Source organism: Pithys albifrons, chromosome 1 (genome assembly GCF_047495875.1).
Source record: "Pithys albifrons albifrons isolate INPA30051 chromosome 1, PitAlb_v1, whole genome shotgun sequence".
Taxonomy (NCBI): Eukaryota; Metazoa; Chordata; class Aves; order Passeriformes; family Thamnophilidae; genus Pithys; species Pithys albifrons.
Window position 1 is genome coordinate 58918170 of NC_092458.1, and position 19246 is coordinate 58937415.

The following is a 19246-nucleotide window of genomic DNA, read 5'->3' on the forward strand; positions in this document are numbered from 1 at the left end:
TTAACTTCAAGTGGATGTATTCTTTTACAGATCTAGGAAGGTACATAGGTTTACAATTGAACTGCTTCTAACAAAAATACGACAATCTAACTATTTATATATTCCATTCTTTTATGTTCCTCCACTCACAGGTAAGAGACAACACAACAACTGCATTAATGCTGGAAAGAATCCATTTCTAGTTTTCCAGAGCCCAAAGCAAATGGCTAACTGGCACAAATGGAACCTCAAAGTAAATGACAGGAAACTTTTTACTTTGGCAGATAGAATTACTAACATCAATGTCAGCTTTAATGTCATTAAGCATTTACAGTAGCATACAGCATAGGAAAGAACTCCCTATAAAGAAATCATAATTTGGTATTACAAGCAGATGTCGCACAAAAATCTGCATGCACTTCAAAGCAGCCACACCCTAACAGGTTTCAATTTTTATCAAACACTTGTGTTGCATCAGTACTGTGAAGACAGCTTTAATGCTATAGGTGCAGAATGTTTTCTGTTTCTCACATATGTGAGTTTCATTAAGAGAAAACAAGTATTTTATTCCTGCTATTCTCACCTCTCCATCAGATGTTAACACCATAGAATGATGAGAGCCACAGGCAACTTCAATGACTTTCTTGTTCACCAAGTTAGTAGAGACTTGACAAGGAATGAAACCGTGATTTGTTGTACCATTGCCCAACTGACTATAAGCATTATGACCCCACGTGTACACTTCTCCTTCTGCAACAAAAATATAAAGAGCTGGTTTTAAAATCTCTAATTTTCCATTGAGTACACAACATAAAATTACAAACTGAAAAGTCAAATTCAATAACTATACATATATTTAAGTGCATAAATACATATATACCCTTTGGGGCTCTTCAGCCCATGGACATACCACACAGTGTTAACCAGAAATCCAAAGGGCTTGTATCACCACAATCTTAGTAAAGAAAAACATTGCTACAAGAAAAGGGATGGCAAAATACAGAGAAGAAAAGAATGAAATTACAGCCTTTACTTCAATTTCTTTGTTATTAACAATTCATTCAAGTTTCTTGTCTATGCCTTGGCACTGTTTCCCACTTTGGAAAATTCAAATAATAAGCTTTCATTTCCCTACAATATGCATGAGGGTACTTGTAAGAAAAACCTAGTACTACTTATTAATAAAAATTATATTAATTACTTCTTATTTAAACATACTGTTCATGTCCAGTGTTTTGAAAAACATACCAGTAAAATTAGGACTGTGAGAAATGTCTGACTGTGTCAGACCAATGGTTGACCTGGTGCAAAATTCTGTCTCCAACTGGCAATAGAAACAAAGCTTCTGTTTAAAGGAAACACAAGCCTGGTCACTTTTTGCAGTTCCTAAGCATTTACAGTCAGTAGAGTACAGATATTACCAGGTACTACTCCCAATTCTCTTTAGTGTACATATATTGCCCTGTTACCTATAAAGGTTAACACCTTTTCATACTCATTTTCTTGTATGTCTTTTAAATCAAGTGTTTTGTAGTTACAGTAGCACAGGACTTGAAGAATAGCTCTGCTACATCCATCTTGTCTATCATTATCATCATTTTCTAAACCTAAATTATGCCGTTATTGCAGAAGGGCTGGGTTTGATATACAGCTCCATTCGATTTCTAAGATCACCAAACTCCTTCTTATCCCTAAGAAGGGTTCCCTCAGAACTGCAAAGGCAAAATATGCTACACTAAACAATTATTTCTCTATAATAACCATAATAATTACTTTACTCTGTCAAAAAACATTTTCTTTGTTTGACCAACATGTCAATACAAATTTCATTGAAACTGAAACAGCCACACAGAAACATACGACATACTGTAAATGACAACATTAGCACAATAATTATGAAATACATAATGGCTTTCTTGAAAGGTTGGTTTAAAAAGGCTGTGCTGAATGGAAGTTATTCATGAGAGTGCAGTTATGAGTAAAAATCATCAAGGATCAGTTCTGGACCTCCTCTTTCGGAATACTTCATCATCTGGGCAAGAAGTATGAGTGTGTCAATGAGAACTGCCAGAAACAGAGCTCAGAGTAATATAGATATATGTATAAAAAAGGATGCAGAATGATCTATCATGGAGACTAGAGAAAATGGTGGTACATAATTGAATATAAAGAACACGTTTACAACATCAATCCCCTCACCTACTTTTAGTCATCTAATCTAGACTACTCAAAAGTATTTCCTCTCATTAATGGAGAGAGACAAATGTGAATATCATCAATCAGGCTCTAACAGAATCTCACTGGAAACACAGTATTATTAACTTGTCTTTGAGAATAATTATGAACAGAGGGGCCACTACCATGATGTGGATAATAGAGTGCCAATGCAGGAAACAAAAGGCTGGGAGTCAACATAATGGGTCTTGAAAGCACATCCAAAAGTAGATATTGGAGAGAAAAGACAAATTTTAGCTGAAGGGCAGTGTTGGCACAAGAACATGAGGGCATAATATACCCACTAATGCATTTCAAAAGCAATCAGAAATTCCAAATGTAACTGAAAAGTGAAGAAAAAACCATAGTAGTTACAAGATCTAAGTAGAGCTTGAAAATCTTTTGAAAATAACAAGCTATAAACAAAGCTGGCTGACATGTCATCTTCACCAGTGAAAATATGTTGGAATTAACAGCCCAGAATAACTTTCCTAGCACTCTCTCTCTGTTAGCAGCACAGACCTTTCACACCTGTTGAATGAAGTGGACTATCAGAAAAATGATATTCAGACAATACTTTACCTTCTGTAGCAAGAACAACATGAGGGCCACTTCCATAACTCAGGCAGGCTATCTTTTTGCCACACAGGGAATCTAACCTCCTTGGTTCAATAGTACTCTGCATGTCTCCTGTTCCCAAACACCCACTGCAGTTCATGCCAAGCACAAAGACCTGTTATAAAAGAATCACAGACTTATAATTTAGGTTGGAATGGAGACTCCTCCAAAGGTCATAGTCCACCCCTGTGCTCAACAAAGATCTAAACAGATCAGTTGACTCAAGGCTGTGTCCAGTCAATTCTTGAACATCTCCAAGGACAACAATCCCACAACTCCTCCAGGATTCGCTTATGGTAATTCTTTTTTGTAGTACTGAATCAGAATTTCCCATCTTCCAGTTTGTGTCTCATTCTGTCACTATGCACTTGCAAGAAATGCCTAACTCCATCTTTTCCTTGCCCTCTGATTATGGGAGGAAGCCATTAATTTACACCAAAAATGTTTTAGTAGCACACAAAACAATCAGCCATTCTTGCATGCAACTTTCCCTAGTATACTGTCATAGTACTGGCTTTCAGAATAACTTGACACATAAGTGATGAAACAGGCTATGTTCACACAGACTCCTGGACAATTACCTCATCATTTTCAGTTGCATACAACACTTCATTACCAGCACTGCCAAATACACAGGCTTGACGAATTAACTTGAGCTCTTCTTGGGAACAGAGAGAAAAAATTGGCCATTTCCCAACATCCAGCATCTTCAGGGCTGACAATAACGTTGCCTCCAAGACCTGGTATGGTAAAAAATGCTATCAAATACCTACACAGAAATGTATGTTTTTGCACAGTAAAAAAATAGAGAAACATCACTATCTCCTTTATAAACCATGAACCAGTGTTTTAATTCTAGAACAATACTTGAAAGGAAGACATTAAAATAAACAAACAAAATATATAATTTCATGAGAATTACTTCTGTGTTTCCACAATTATCGAGTCTTTGGGAACTTCCTGAGAATATTTACATTTTATGTAAACAGACTTCTAATAACTGAACATTTTCCAGCTTACCCAAGGACAAATGATAAGTCTATAGTTAAAGAAAAGGAGTAACAGATCTGTCCCAACATCAAAATTAGTCAAGCTAACATCTGAACCTCACACAACATTTCAACTGCTTTAGTACAGCATAAAGCAAAAAAATGCTACAGTGCCAAAATTTAACAGCAAATTTTGCACAGCATGTGCATTAAATTTTCTTTACCAAAATTAAAATAGCCTCTGGATGGAACAGAAGAGCTTGCCAGATCAGAAGATAAGCAAGAACAGATTTTACCTACTGAACGTGTGATGTCTTTCACCACCTAACAGTGAGGATTGCACCATTAGTTTATTTCCAGGAGACTTATAAAATGATCCATTACACCACATATTGTTTTCTACCTCTAAGTGAAATAAAGATGTGAATAGATTCTAGTTTGGAGTCTGAAGCATGCTATCTCACTCATAAGGATATTGGTCTTTTGATTAGTATCACTTACTATGAAAGAATGTACACAGAAATACAGATAACATTTGAAACTCAAAAATTAAACCCTAAATTAATCCTGAATTAAAAAGAAGTTCTCTATTGTAAAGAAACAAAGAGCAGCTAATCACACATTTTTGTATTATATACTTCTGAGGAGAGGAAAGGAGGATTGGTCATCTTCATGAAAAAAAGCTGCAGTTTTGATGACAACAGTTCTTTCTCTGTCTCTTCACAGCAAATAACTGACCAATTTCAGCCAAATTTGCATGTGGAAGGGAAATAAGATCCTGTTGACACAATCCACTTGGCAGCAGGCAGCTGGACAAACAGACATGTTATGAAATAAGTCAGCAAGCAAGTAGGTCCAAGCTAGTCCTAGCAAATGCTGTCCTCCATGACACATAACAGGGATGTAAGAGATGGACCAGAATCCACATGGATGGACTCAGTCTTGATTCATCTGCTGTTTGCAGGATAATTTGCTTTATGTCAAGAGGTTAGCATCAATTCTACAGCCCTCTTAAAATATGTTAATGAATACTGAAAGCATCACAGACTACTCTTCCAACTGCATCACCAAAACTGGATCCCACTTTTGCTCAGGACTGATGAAACCTGAGGTTCAAAAGGACAGTCAGGGTGCCCTTCATTTGTACAGATTCCTTCAGTGGAATAATATATTGGTTTCTTTACAATGTGGGCTCTAAGTTCCAAGTGCTCAATGGGTCAGAAGCTATTTATTTTAAATAGAATTTTTTCTGTAATCTTCTCTATGAAGCACTCAAGTTCTACCCTCAGGATTGACAGGTTAAAACCCCCCTAAATTGTAGCATTTCTTAACAGTAGAAGAATACACCGAAAGAAGAAATCCCCAACTAATTTTATAATAAGCACTCAGGACAATACTTATGACTGATTTTTTTAACAAAAGAAATAACAAAAACTTTATCCACAAAAAAATCTGTAAATCCTGTCTCTGGAATTATCAGTTACATTCAACTCAGTAAGAGTTACTCTTTTACCTTTCAATACTTTTTTCCCTTACACACTTCTCTATTATATTTGTTTTCCAGAAAATGAAAACCAGCTTGAACTATTAGATATGTATATCCCAGGAGTGAACAAACTTGGTCATTATATGGCACAAATTCAAGAAAGGCAGACTTAAATACGAATCTGAGGATACAGAGATGAATCATATGAATATATTGTTCTTCTAATATTTTGAGGATCATTTGAGCAAGATTTCTTTTGCTAGCATCCTTTTTTCTACCTATAGTTTTTGTTTTCTGTCTATTTTGAAAGCTACTAGCATGCACTAAACTACTGCTAAATGGCACCAAGTTTCTTCCCTTTGAGCAGAGCACTACAGAATTCTCAATACAAATTCACATTCTGACCTTGCCACTGACTCCTTGAGGAGGAGGTTCATTCTCCATATGGATTTGCGCTTGTGTTCCCCTGGAGAGAGAAAATGTGGTTAAAACCACCATATCATATGTCTGCAACACTACGTTATAAACCCATGCACACTTAATATTAAGCCAGAACTATTTGATTTTGTGGGGTGAGAAAACAAGTAACAAAAAGCTCACTCGGTTTTGTTTTATATTCAACTGTACAATGATCAGTTAGACAAACTCTGCACTTCTGTTTTCTTATATAAAATATTAATCCTGGGACAAATTGGTTTTTTTTAAAACAAGTAGTAAAATTAATCAGACTGTGATTGAAAAGAAAGATGCTTTATGAACACAATATTCCAATGTCTTTTTATTGCAGTAAAAATAAATTGAGAATCTTGGTGACACAATTCTTCAAGACATTTCCTTCTGCAAATTAAAAACACACTGGTCAGAGGATTCCACTTCTGGCCTATGCCTTCAAATGTTTTTATTCCATTTACATTCTTAAAGCCAATGTTAGAAAAATGTTTCTATCTTTTCAGGTTTATGAGTTGTTAACATACTCATTCTGCTTCAGAAAATATTGCCAACCCTGTCAATCACCAATAGAATTTCTACAACTTGCAGTATCAATGGAAATAGATTTTTCAGACCAGATGATTCTTCAAAAATAAATACGCCCAACTCTACTATCCTAACATTATTTCCTAACATAAAGCCAAGCAAAAATGAGAAGCAGATTGGAAGCTGTTCAAGCCTCTTTCACTCAACAAGTAAGAAAGTTGTATACATCATTTTCTTTGAGGTTCATTGGTTCAGACAAAGGTAAAAATGTCTACCTTTGACTTAAAATGACATATCTGTAAAATTCTGACTGCAGGCAGAATAACATCCAACAAACCAGCTACCATTTTACTGAGTTACTTTTCAGAGGACTACCACACTAAGGCAGTTAAATGCCTCCCTGACATCCGATCCCGTCAGATCTCGGAAGCTAAGCAGGGTCAGCCCCGGATTAGTACTTGGATGGGAGACCTCCTGGGAAATGCCTGATGCTGTAGGTTCTAATTCAGAGGACTTCACTGGCACTGTCCAAGCTCACTCGGCCTTGGCAGATGAACCTCAGGACTGAAACGGTGGGGCCAGTTCTGCGCACGCTGAGCCTCACCTAAAAAATCCACTGCACAGGCTGGAAGGGCACACCCACGTGGGGACAGCCCTGCCCAAATCTTCGTTTGCGAAGCCGAGCCACACACACACACCACACTAAAAGAAGTATCAAATGAAGCTGCATAACGTGATCTAACTTACTGCTAAACATATTTCTTATCTAAGACTTTATGACATAAGACCTAAGCCAAAGACATAAAACACATGAAAGTATGATTTAAGTATTATTAATGAAGATAATTTAATTTACTGAATAAACAAAAAAAATATTTAATTAAATAAAACCCCAAGCAAATGTTGCAGCTCACCTATACTGAATATGCACACTGTTAAGCTTACACTTTAACAGAACCCAAAAATCTACATACACAGTGTATTTTATACACTTAGTTTGGACATTAAGTGATTAATTCAGCTCATGTGTGAAAGTCCAGCTACTCTTTTGTCTATGTTGTCATTGAGCTTAAGGCTCAGACACAACCAAACTGAAATAATTTGAAGCAAAGTTATATTCCCTTTCAACTAGAGCAGACTAAAGGACTGACTCAGTTGTCCACATAGTAGCACCTACTGCTATTGGAGATGACCTTGGGGATCCCTGACACCACACGGTGCTGGCAGATCTGACACAGGACCTAGAGGGAATCCATGCCAAGCTGGAGCAGCAGCTAAGATCGAAATGGCACCAGACAGTGATGATGTGCAACTGGGCAGAGCCCTGAATAAGCACACACAGTCACTCACCATGCTTTACAGGTTCATGGAAACAGCATAACTTGTTGGGCTCTTGCTGTTGAGCAATTTGTTATTTTCTTATTTTCTTATTTTCTTCAACATACTTACTTGTTCAAACAAGAATTTGTCTACATTTTCTCTACTTAAACTAGGAACAGCTCACCTAATGAAAGCCTCTGGCATGCCCAGAGTCTGAGCAGGACTGTACCACTGAACTGTGGTTCTGAAACATTTAATTTCAAGTCTGTGAGTAGTCCTATTGTGAAACTGAAGGCAGTCCAGTATTTTGCAGTATCAACTTCTAGCACTCCCTAGCAATGCTGCTATTGGCACTTCTTGGCACCCTTAGCCTACACTCAACCCCTAAAGGAATTTTCTGATTTAAATAAAGGTAGAATTCCACATTTTCGTCCTCAGGCTGTTTGATATGTAACTGATATCCATGATTTTTCAGGTTCTAGTATTTCACTTCAATTGCATCTGTTCAGATAAAAGCATGGATTGACTTTAAAAGCAGTTTATTTGTTAGTTACCTAATAAAAAGTGCTCCAGTTCACTACTTTTCAGGGTACACAAACATGCCAATAGTTTTGCCCTGACTTCTCAAGAACAAAGATCAGTTACATATCCTCACAACTCAAAAGTTGTGTTTTATTTTCTCTATAACTAAGAGAAAATTACCCTGAAACTCCATTTTCAGTTTGTTCTGCAAACACAGACACCTCACTTCTGAGCATGGCAGTTAAATGCCTCCCTGACATCCGATCCCGTCAGATCTCGGAAGCTCAGCAGGGTCAGCCCCGGATTAGTACTTGGATGGGAGACCTCCTGGGAAATGCCAGGTGCTGTAGGTTCTAGTCCAGAGGACTTCCCTGTCACTGTCCAAGCTCGCTCGGCCGTGGCAGATGGACCTCAGGACTTAAATGGTGGGGCCAGTTCTGCGCATGCTGTGCCTCACCTAAAATCCACTGCACAGGCTGGAAGGGCACACCCATGTGGGGAGAGCCCTGCCCAAATCTTTGTTCGCAAAGACGAGCCACACACTTCTGAGCAACCCCACAGGCATACATGGGGTGACTCAAATTATACCAGTTTATTCCTTTATTCAAATCCATGTATTCTAGTACAAGTATGTACTGATTGCCACATGTCTGCTGCAAAGGTGTTCTTTCTAAAAACTTGTAATTGATTTAAGAGTACATATTCACCATGGGACCCCAAACCAAAGACAAGACAAAAAGACACTATTAAGCCTGTTTAAGAATCATTCTTATCTGTATATCTTTAAAATACTAGTGATGACTCATATTGGCCTACTGGTAAGGATTTTCCCTTCAGAAAAATAACTATTGTATATGCAGAGGGAAGCACAGAAAACCCTGCACTTTAATAAAAAATGAAAAAGAAAAGAACTTGCATATCTGAGTAAATCAGATACAGAAGAAAACATAGCCTAGCTATTTCAGACAAGTTATCAGGTTTGTTCCTCTACTAAATCTTGCAATATTCACATAATTGCTAAAAAACCTACCTCTAAAATAGCTAGCCACTACATTTAAAAAAAATGCAATACTTATTTCAGAATGGATGGGAGTATTTCCCATGTATTAAAACTTTAAATAATTTTCACTAGCTCTGTTCTCCCCAAAAATACTAAAGTGCAGATCTAAAGAAAACATCATTAATGTAAACATCCATTTCTTGAGGAAGAGTACAGTGTTTTGCTAGAAAAGCATTTATACTAAACTTTCACAAATCTCTCATCTGGAATCCAAGTACAATTAATAATCTGGACAGCATACTCTGGCAGTCTGAGTTCAGGTCTTGGAATTTCAAAGTTCTGACCCCCGTTTCAGTCCAGCCATGGCAGGTCTTCGGGTAAGTCACACACACTTCTGCAGTACAGATAAGACTGGGTTAAGGAACATAAATACTAATTCTAACAGCCAAGATCTGTTAGCAGTCTAAGACATTTAACCCCAAATATTTAAACAGGTTCACTGACTCATTTGAATGTAAACATTCTTGTAGATTCTTTCTCTGGGAACTTGGCAAGCAAACAAAAATTTTCAGAACTCCACTTAGTATTTCCTCCCACTTAACTTGAGCATTTATGAATCTCATCTGTTGAATCAAAGGTCTGTCTGCAGCTTCTTCCCCAAGGAATCTAACCACAGGCTTAGGGAAAAGGAAAAAGTCACAGGAAAGAAGAGACTTGAGACTTTTAGGAAAGGAACATAACTTTCACAATTCATGATTTCTCAGCAGTTTCCTACTGGAGTAGCCATGACATTATGCTACCTCGTCCAAGCAATTTTGCAGGAAAGATCAGACCAGTAATATTGCCAATATATACTCTTATTGAACAGGTCACACTTCTTTGTAGGAAGACTATTTTCAAAATTATCTTCCTTCTTCATGTACATGGTATCACTCTTAGGGACGGTGCTGTGCAGGGCTAACAGTTCAACTTGATGATCCTTGTGGGTCCCTTCCAACTCAACAGATTTTGTGATTCTATGATTCTGTGAAATGTCACTATTTCACCCAGACTGACAGAACTCAGCTTATCATTCATTCTTCCATTGTTGCAGCCTTTTCCATAATCAAGAAATTGCAGACCTTGAGAAACAGTGACAGATTGTCTGAAAAACTGCTGACTCCAACTAAAGGATAATCTCTCCTTCCCTTCTCACTTCATGACACCAGCTTGAATTCTTGGCTCCTGATGCAAGTTCCACTGTCTGCCTACTAATTGCATGAGCAAATCTACATGAAGTTTAGAGGCTAGAGCCAAGGAACTCTTAAAGAGGGGAGTATTTACAGTCTAAGAGACTGACAACCTAGGCCTGCAAGGTAGGCAGAACTGCTACAGAAATTTCTAATTAAAATTAATAAAATGAGATAAAACAGCTTTACTGTCTCAATCACCACAGAGGCAACACTTTTGTCAGAAACACCTTGTCAGGCACCACCTCTCTTTTGGCATGGCATGCAGTCATCACATTCAGATTCCTGGGGCACCTTCCACTCACCTCGAAAAAACGTCACCTCGGGATTTTGGGCTAGCAAGGCAGTTTGTCTAATTTGACTTTTAGAAAATCTCCTAGGACTATTAAAAGTCCTATATGATGGTAAGAGAAGTGCTCATATTAAGTTTCTTTATTTTTTTTCATTCCCATTCTAATTACTTTTTCTACTTTAGAACTGTTTATCTCCATCATTGATGTATAATGGTGGATTGTTTATCAGCCAGCAACAAGAGTGGAAGCGACTGAAAAAAATCAAGATCACTGACAAGAAGGAAAATGTTTACAGCAGAAAGGAAAAACAACCTCAAATTCTTTTCTCCTTCTATAAACCCAACAGTCAGCCTGAAAAAAAAACAACTGAAAAGCTTTGGTTATTCATCTACCTGACTGAAAAAAAAAAGATTTGAAGAAAGTGACCAGCAGCTAATTAGAAAGACAAACCATATAACAAACAAATGAAAGACAGTAATACAAAGACAATAAAACAGTAATCTTTATAATAAGATTATGCCTCCAATAGACTTACTGAAATGTCAAAGTCAGCAGCTAAAAGAGCCTGATAAGAAGGTATCCATCAAAAAACATTTTCACTTAAAAGTATTTACACTTCTTTCTGCAAGTGCAAAAATACCTACTGAAGGCAATCAAGTGTTTCAGAGCATGGAAACAATGCAAAACTACTTTCAGTGCTGTAAAACTTTATAGGAGGATGCTGGAGTCATTTTCACACAACTTGTGGTTTACTTCTGCAGTAAAAGACAAAAAATACAATGAGCCAGATTCCAGACCTTGAAGCCTTGTTAAAATAATTAAACATCTTGTCAGATATTCTCTTGGGAACACGATATCATTCCTGTATCTCAATCAAACGTAATGGAATCTAATTTAACCTAAGTCTAACCCGTGTTGCTAAAGAAAAACATTTGTTCACAATTTTGATGTGGCTGATCCAAGACTGTCAGAAAATTAACCTGAAAAATTCTTTCTCTTTGCTGAATTGTTAGCCAAACACTAAACACAGTTCAATTCCTGCAATTTGCACATACACCAAACAATAAAACACAAGTGATGCAATTGTTGGCTCTTGCCTATTTTAAATATCTGAATTCAAACTCAGGTTCCTGGCTTTACAGAATCACAGACTATTCTGAGTTGGAAGGGACCCACAAGGATCACCAAGTCCAACCCTTAAGTCAATGGCCCGCATAGGGATTGACCCCATGACCTTGGCATTATTACAACCAAGTTTTAACCAACTGAGTTAATCTCAGGGTTTTGGCTACATAAAATTTATTTTACCATACAATTGATTTGGTAGAATTGAAAAGTTGTTCTTCATTTTGACTTTCCAATGTGACAGTTCAAGGAACTGGCGTTAGGGAAACAAAATTATTCTGAAGACTTAATTTGAAAGAACATTATTAAAAATACTGACCATGTAACAGAACAAAGCAAGTCAAAATAATGCAGTAAATATGTGAAAGAAACAACTTTTATTTTTCAGTAAAGTTAAAGAATTGGAGTACGGAAAATATTAAAACTTTAGGAACTCAGGAAACACTAACGGGTCATCCAGTTGTTCAGGATAAACCACGTATAAGCTCCAGATGTCAGGTGTCATTGTACCTGCATTTGGAAGTCTGAGTGAGTATCAATTCAATGCCATAGGCGCAGCGGGCCTTGGAAGATCCCTTCTGTTACTATGTAATCATAGATACCATATTGCACTAACAGAAGAACAGCATGCAAACGCACTCATTTGTTACGCCCTCTCTAAGTAGATCTGACCTAGCCCAAATTGTTAGCAGCCTGCAGTTACCTGAATCAGCCAAACACTGAGACATACATCAGGTCTAGCTGTCCTCACAGTCTGGTCTAGCTGTTAAAGAAGAAATATTGACAGTTTCTACAGTTCTGACCTTTAATCCCTTCCTTAGATGTCCACAGAAGCTCACTCTATCTTTATTAGACTAAAAGCTTTAATTTATAAAATACATCTTCTTAAACATTTTAAGCCTTAAAAAAAACCCCAAACATTACTAAACCACATTTGGCTTTCTTTCCTACATTCCTTGTTTCAGTTTAGCACAATCCTTCTGCACATTTGAGCCGTGATCCATGATAAAGTCTCCTGCCTACAGCTAAGAGGACTACATGTTGAGTCACCAAGTTTTTTCAAGATGATGTCTAGCACAGCTCCAGCATGAATCTGCCTGTAGCATCCCTGTAACATTGAGCACTTGCCAGAGCACTTTCCCTGAACCCAGCATGTGGGAGACTGGTGCAATCTTTTCCTGACACAAAGTCAGAATTTACCTAGTTATATACATGAATCACACATATATAAAAGTATATACATCAAATACATATATATATAAATGCATATCTAAATTTTTTAATGTGTGTGAATATATATACATACACACACACACACACACACATCACAGATATTATATACCTGGAGTTAAGAATTCTCATAGTTTAAACTCTTACAGTTACAGCTGTCTGCATAAAAAGACACTGTATGTTAGAGATACAATAGTAAATAGAATGTGTATATGAAAAGCTCACTTCCTATAAATGACTCTGTAACTATCTATTTATATTTAACAGTCTTCTGATACTGGAACTGCTGAATGTTAAATGGCAAGAACATTGGATCAGATATAACACATAGAAGTTTCCAAACTCTTAAAAAATAATTGAGACAAAATGTCATTCATTGTAGTATGAGTTTAAGCATCTAGTATTAGATCTACCTACTGCAGTAGTCTCCTTGAAACTGCAACAGATCATATACATCATGATGCCAAGGTCATCTTACCTCAATTTTACCACTCCACGATCTTACTTCTATTATTGCTTCTGTCTTACTTCTATCCATTTTACTTACATGATGAAAGAAGCTTTAAAAACAGTTGTCTGTAGCTAACTGAGAATTACTTTTGTCAATTCTTACTGTAGAACTGCACTTTATCCATTTCTTACATCTGGACAGTATTATCTCTCCTACCCACATTCAGCAGGGCAATTGATCCTCCACATTTCCTTTACCCCATGTTTGCTGTCATATCCTCCAACACAGAATCACAGAATCATGGCTTGGATTGGAAAGGATCACAAAGATCATGTAGTTCCAACCTTCTGGCCATGGGCAGGGACACCTTCCACTAGACCGCATTGCTCAGAACCCCATCCAGCCTGGCTTTGAACCCTTCCAGGGATGGATCATCCACAACTTCTCTGGGCAACCTGTCCCAGTGCCTCTCCACCCTGACAGTAAAGATTTTCTTATTATTTACTCTAAAGCTACTCTCTTTCAATTTGAACCCCTTGTGCTGTCACTACATGCTCTTGTTTATAGTCTTGCCCCATCCTTCGTGTAAGTTCCCTTCAGGTACTGGAGCACCATCGGTTTAACCCAAATGGTTTCTGATGGTGCACAAGTATCACTTCCTACATACCTTACTCCGTTCATAACCTGAAGTAAAACTCTTCACTGGCTATGCCCGATTTTAGGAATCCACCGATAACAGAAATTTCACCTCCACAAGGAAACACAGAGCAATCCTCCCGTCTCCCACAAAATTAAGTGTCCCTGGTTTCCAAAGCATTCTTTCTTTTCCTTAAAACCACAAATGGTCACCGAGCTCAGCTTGTCTCGGGTACCGCCACCATCCACCACCGCCACACTCCTGCGCACCTGCGGGCATCACGCACCAGCAGCGCACAACCGTGACCCCTGACAGCACACACACACACGCACACGGACACAAAGACACAGAGACACAGACACAGACACGCACGCACACACACACACGCAGACACAGACACACACGCACACACAGACACACACGCACACAGACACGCACACGCACACACGCACGCACATCCCCCGCCTTCCCCGTTATCGGCCATTTCCCAGCTCGGTGCGGGGCAGACGCGGCGCGGGGGTCGCAGCACTGCCCTGGCCCCGAACGGGCAGCGCCGGCGGCAGCGCCCTCCCCCTGCCCCGCTCCCCACCGACGGCCGCACGGGGAAGCGAAGCACGTAGAAGGGCGGGGACCCAACCCTTGCCCTCCCCTCCCCTCCCCGCCGTGCTCGCAGCTTACCTTCCTTCCCCGCGGCGGCGGCGGCGGCTCCTCCTCCTCGCTCCAGAGTGCCAAGGGAAGATGCTGCCGCGGTCAGGCGCCTCCTCACCACGAAGCCGGGGGGAAAGGGGAAGGGGAGGGAAGGGGACTGGCACCTCCCAGGGTTCCACCCACTGCAGCAGGAGCCTGGAAAGCGGCGGCTGGTGTCCGCCGATCTCGGCCGGGGACGGGTTGCAGTCCGCGCGGCAGAGAGCCCGGCTGGCTGCCGGGGAGCGCTGCAGAACACGGCCTGTTCCTTGGGATGACATGTCTGCCCTGGGAAGATATTCATGGTCAGAGCGAGCACGGTGTCGAGGGAGACAACACCACTGCCCGGGTCAGAACCACCGAGTCACAGGATCAGTTTTAGGTAGAAAATAACGCAGAGATCATGAGTCTAACCCATAACCAAACACCACCATGACAACTAGACCATGGCACTGAGTGCCACGTCCAGTCTTTCCTTAAACTGTGACTCCACCACTTTCCTTGGCAGCCCATTCCAGGCTGTTGTCTGGGCCTAAATACATGTGGCAACTACACACAGCACCACACATATAGTCAACGACAGCTGTTAGGGGAGTGTCAAGTATTGCTATACTGTTCCAATATGCAATCACTTATTTTTTCACAAAGGAAGTGAGAGAATATTAAGTATTCTTCTATTTCTCCTATGGCCATGTTTAAAATTAAGTGCTACCAAGGAGTTTAGACTTGACAGGTTTTCTTAAAAGCATCAACCTGGCTGTTTTGCTTGATTGTGTCTCTTACTTTGAGTGTGATAATAGCCTGCTATCTTGCTGTGGGACATATTCCCTGACTCACAGAATATTCCAAGTTGGAAGGAACCCACAAGGGTCATCGAGTCCAGCTCTGAAGTGAATGGCTCATACAGGGGTTGAACCCAGAACCCTGGCTTTATGAGCACCAGGCTCTAACCAGCTAACCTCAAGGTCATCGAGTCCAGCTCCTGGCCCTGCACAGAACCATCCCCATGTCACATCATGTGCTTCAGAGCATTGTCCAAACACTTGTTGAACTCTGCCAGGCTTGGTGCTATGACCACGTCCCTGGGGAGCCTGTTCCTGTGCCCAGCCACCCTCTGGGTGAAGAACCTTTTTCTAATATCCAAATTGAACCTCCGCTGACACAACTTCAGGCCATTACCTCGGGTCCTGTCACTGGTCACCACAGAGAAAAGATCAGTGCCTGCCCCTCCTCTTTCTCTCACAAGGAAGTTGTCACTACAATGAGGTCTCCCCTCAGTCTCCTCTTCTCCAGGCTGAACAGATCAAGTGACCTCAGCTGCTCCTCATTTAGCTTCCCTTCAAGGCCTTTCACCATCATCATTGTCCTCCTTTGAACACTCTCTAATAGCTTAATGTCTTTCTTATATTGCAGAGACCAAAAAACTGCACAGAATATTCCAGGTGAGGCTGCCCCAGTGCAGAGCAGAGCGGGACAATCACCTCCCTTCATCAGCTGGTGATGCTTTACTTTGATGCCCCTCAGGACATGGTATTCGGAGACTTTTGCTGCGGTATCCAGTGATATTGTTACATTATTGCTGTGGAAACCTTATTCAGAAGCAGCAAGTTTGCTCTGAGGCTAAGGAACGAACATCCTATCAAAAATTAAATTCCTTTATCATCTAGGAAAGGTCTCAGGGCTTTTTGTGGGAATGACAGCCTCAAAAATATGTCTTGACATTTTAAAGATTTACGTACTTGGATGCGAGCCTTTGGGTGTCCAAAAATTAGGTTTGTGTAAGTGAAAGGAAAGTAGCAAAAACCTGTCCTTACAGTTACCAAAGAAGTGGAGACTCCATGCTTGTAAGTTCTCCATACTTGCTATATTGTATGACAGTCACTAGGTTACATGTGACCTTGCATCTCATTCCTCACCTATGTAATGCATGAAGTGCCTGCAGCACTGTGCTGACTTCCAGTGTTCTTCCCTAATGTGCTCCCCAATGCCTGTATGTTTTCTCCAACGGGCTGCAGTGATCTCTGGAGTCACTATCTCCTTTAGTTTGTAAGCTATTTTTTACACTTCGGAATGCACTCAACTTCCTATGCGGGCATCCTGAATGCATTGTCATCTGCCAAGGGTATATGTTTTCTGTTGTGTTGGCTCAATCACTTTAGTTCTTCCAAGATGAGGGTATTTTTGCTAGGACTGTTTTTTTCATTGGAAATTTATTCATCCATAATGATGTGTTTAAATTGTGGACTAGAAGACAATGAATTTTGGGGGCACCCAGCTCATTATGAACCGTATTCCATTGTTTTCTCTTTGTGTAGAATAAAATGCTTATAACACAAAGCAACTTATTGTCTGTTACCACATTCCCTCCTCAGTTTTGTTTCCTCACACACAGTTCAGGGGAGAAAATCCTATTGAATCACAGAATGGTTTGAGTTGGAAGGAACCTTAAAGATCATGTAGTTCCAACCTGCCTGCCATGGACAGCTGCATCTTCCACTAGACCAGCTGGCTTAAAGCCCCATCCAGCCTGGCCTTTCTGGATCTCAGATACATGTGCAAGTATAATAATATACCTGTTAATTTCAGCTGAGCAGGCAGTGGCAACAACACCCCATAGAAGCTGAAGCTATTAATTTTCAGATTGGCAGTAAAGCTAAGAGTCATTGTCCCCTAAACAAGTTTCATCTTAGGCTGTGAACTGTATATTGATTCTTCAGTGCACATTTTATAAAAGTATTGGATATTCTTCTAAAAGTTACGCTCTATTTAATTCAAAGTGCTATGTACTGTGTTAGGCTGAAGGTTATACTTAGACAGTGGAATAGATGGTGTATTTGAACCACTGAAACAAAATGCCATTTCATACAGTGAAATCCTTAACTCTAGAAGCAATGGATGTGGATCTACAAGCAGAGAAAATGAATTCTGGAACATTTAGCCAAAGGATTAAGTTAAGTGAACAACAGCTGAAAGTAATGCCAGAGGATGTGGAAGGAAATAAGCTAATTTCATTCCTGAATGTGCTAAGAGAGGAATCAGCAGTAGCTAAAAGGTAATTTGCATCCAGCAATTAGTATTTTAAGCCAGCTAGTAGGATGCTGCATATCATGGTGCTTTACATTTGGATAGGAATATTGAAAATGTGATAGGCTACATGAAATGATGAATGGTTTGAAAATAAGAGATAGCTAAAGAAATTGTTTGTTTCATTTATTGAAAACAGTTTAAAGGTCATTGGAGCTTATAGCTTTCTTACAATGGTAAAATATTAGGTACTGAGTGGAATTTTAATTTGAACTTAATAAAAAGCAATGGGAAAAAAAAGCCTTAATAAGAAGCAATGGAAAGAAATTAAAGCCTCAGGAATTCAATTCAGAAATGGAGCTCAAATTTCTGACAGTGAACATGGAAAGTGGTCTCCATTTTTTATGCCTTCAGGTAAAATCTGATCCCATTATTTCTACCTTTCCTTCCATGCTAGCTCTTGAACTTCAGTCTCATTTTCTTCCCTTCATTTGAACTATTTCCAGCTTGTTTTTCTTCTTTCCTAAATGCAAGTCCAGATTTAGAACTCAGCAGCAATGAAGGGAAGGGAATTGGAATGGAAGGGAATGCTCGTTGCAGGGGTGTTGGACCAGATGACCTTTAAAGGTCACTTCCAACACAAACTATTCTCTGATTGTATGATTCTAATATGTGCCTGTCTCATCTTACTAACACTCTTGTAGTTCTTTCCAGTATTTCCATTAATGACTTGGATGTGCTCATTGAATTTTTGCTTGATATGAAGTTGGGAAGGACTGGCAGTGCACTGGAAGGCAGTCTAATTTTAACTTATACAGTAGCATCACATCACTGCAAAACAGGTAAACATCATACTAGGATGTTTAAAAATAGCATCCTAAATTAGAAAAGAAACATTACCAGTTCTGAGAAAATGCTATTGTGAAGAGCAAGGAGAATTTTTGTTCACTAAATACTCAGGAGAAAAGTTGAAGTAAGGGAGATTCAGCTTTGGCAATAGGGAAAACTGCACTCACAGTGATAATAAAGAAGCTGAGAACAGATTGCCTGGTGAGGTTGTAGTTTCCATGATTTGAGATTTATATCAGAAATAAAATAACTTTTGTCGATCCTAATTCAGGTCATGAAAGTCGACCAGATGGCTTGTTGCAGTCCTTTCCACTTTTAGAATTCTATCATTAGTTCCATGAAATTAAAAAAAAATATTTGCAATAAAAGTTATAGAACCTGTAGTTAAAATAGGAACAAATAACAGTTTTTAATCAAAGCAAAAAGTCTTTTACATAAATGTTAATTAATAGAGAGATTAATTCACAATAACCTAATTATTCAAAATACTTGAGCAGTTTTAGTCCCTTCAAAAGTCTGTTGAAGTTTACTAGTCTTTTTTTAGGGACAGAATATTTTAAGAACAGAATAACAAACTGCAAGTTAGTCTTTACACAGCTGTTAGAAATACAAGTCTAGAAA

The 19246-nt window shown here is 39.2% G+C and overlaps 1 protein-coding gene across 8 annotated transcripts in view; it reads right to left on the reverse strand.

Moving 5' to 3' along the window:
• The window catches only part of LOC139670099 (RCC1 and BTB domain-containing protein 2), a 34739-nt gene extending 19899 nt beyond the window's left edge, over nucleotides 1-14840 (reverse strand). The window contains exons 1-7 of one of the 8 annotated variants that reach the window (XM_071551291.1): nucleotides 12454-12513; nucleotides 11270-11380; nucleotides 9405-9497; nucleotides 5692-5752; nucleotides 3393-3551; nucleotides 2776-2926; nucleotides 563-729 (exon numbers count right to left, since the gene is read on the reverse strand). In XM_071551291.1, the coding sequence (XP_071407392.1) occupies nucleotides 563-729; nucleotides 2776-2926; nucleotides 3393-3551; nucleotides 5692-5730 (516 nt within the window). In that variant the 5' untranslated portion in view covers nucleotides 5731-5752; nucleotides 9405-9497; nucleotides 11270-11380; nucleotides 12454-12513. Of the gene's footprint in view, nucleotides 1-562; nucleotides 730-2775; nucleotides 2927-3392; nucleotides 3552-5691; nucleotides 5753-9349; nucleotides 9372-9404; nucleotides 9763-11160; nucleotides 11182-11269; nucleotides 11381-12453; nucleotides 12514-13092; nucleotides 13108-14746 lie in introns of those variants that run through there. The other 7 variants (XM_071551341.1, XM_071551321.1, XM_071551331.1 and 4 more) reach the window with 7 other exon arrangements.
• Between the last annotated feature and the right edge of the window lie 4406 nt (nucleotides 14841-19246).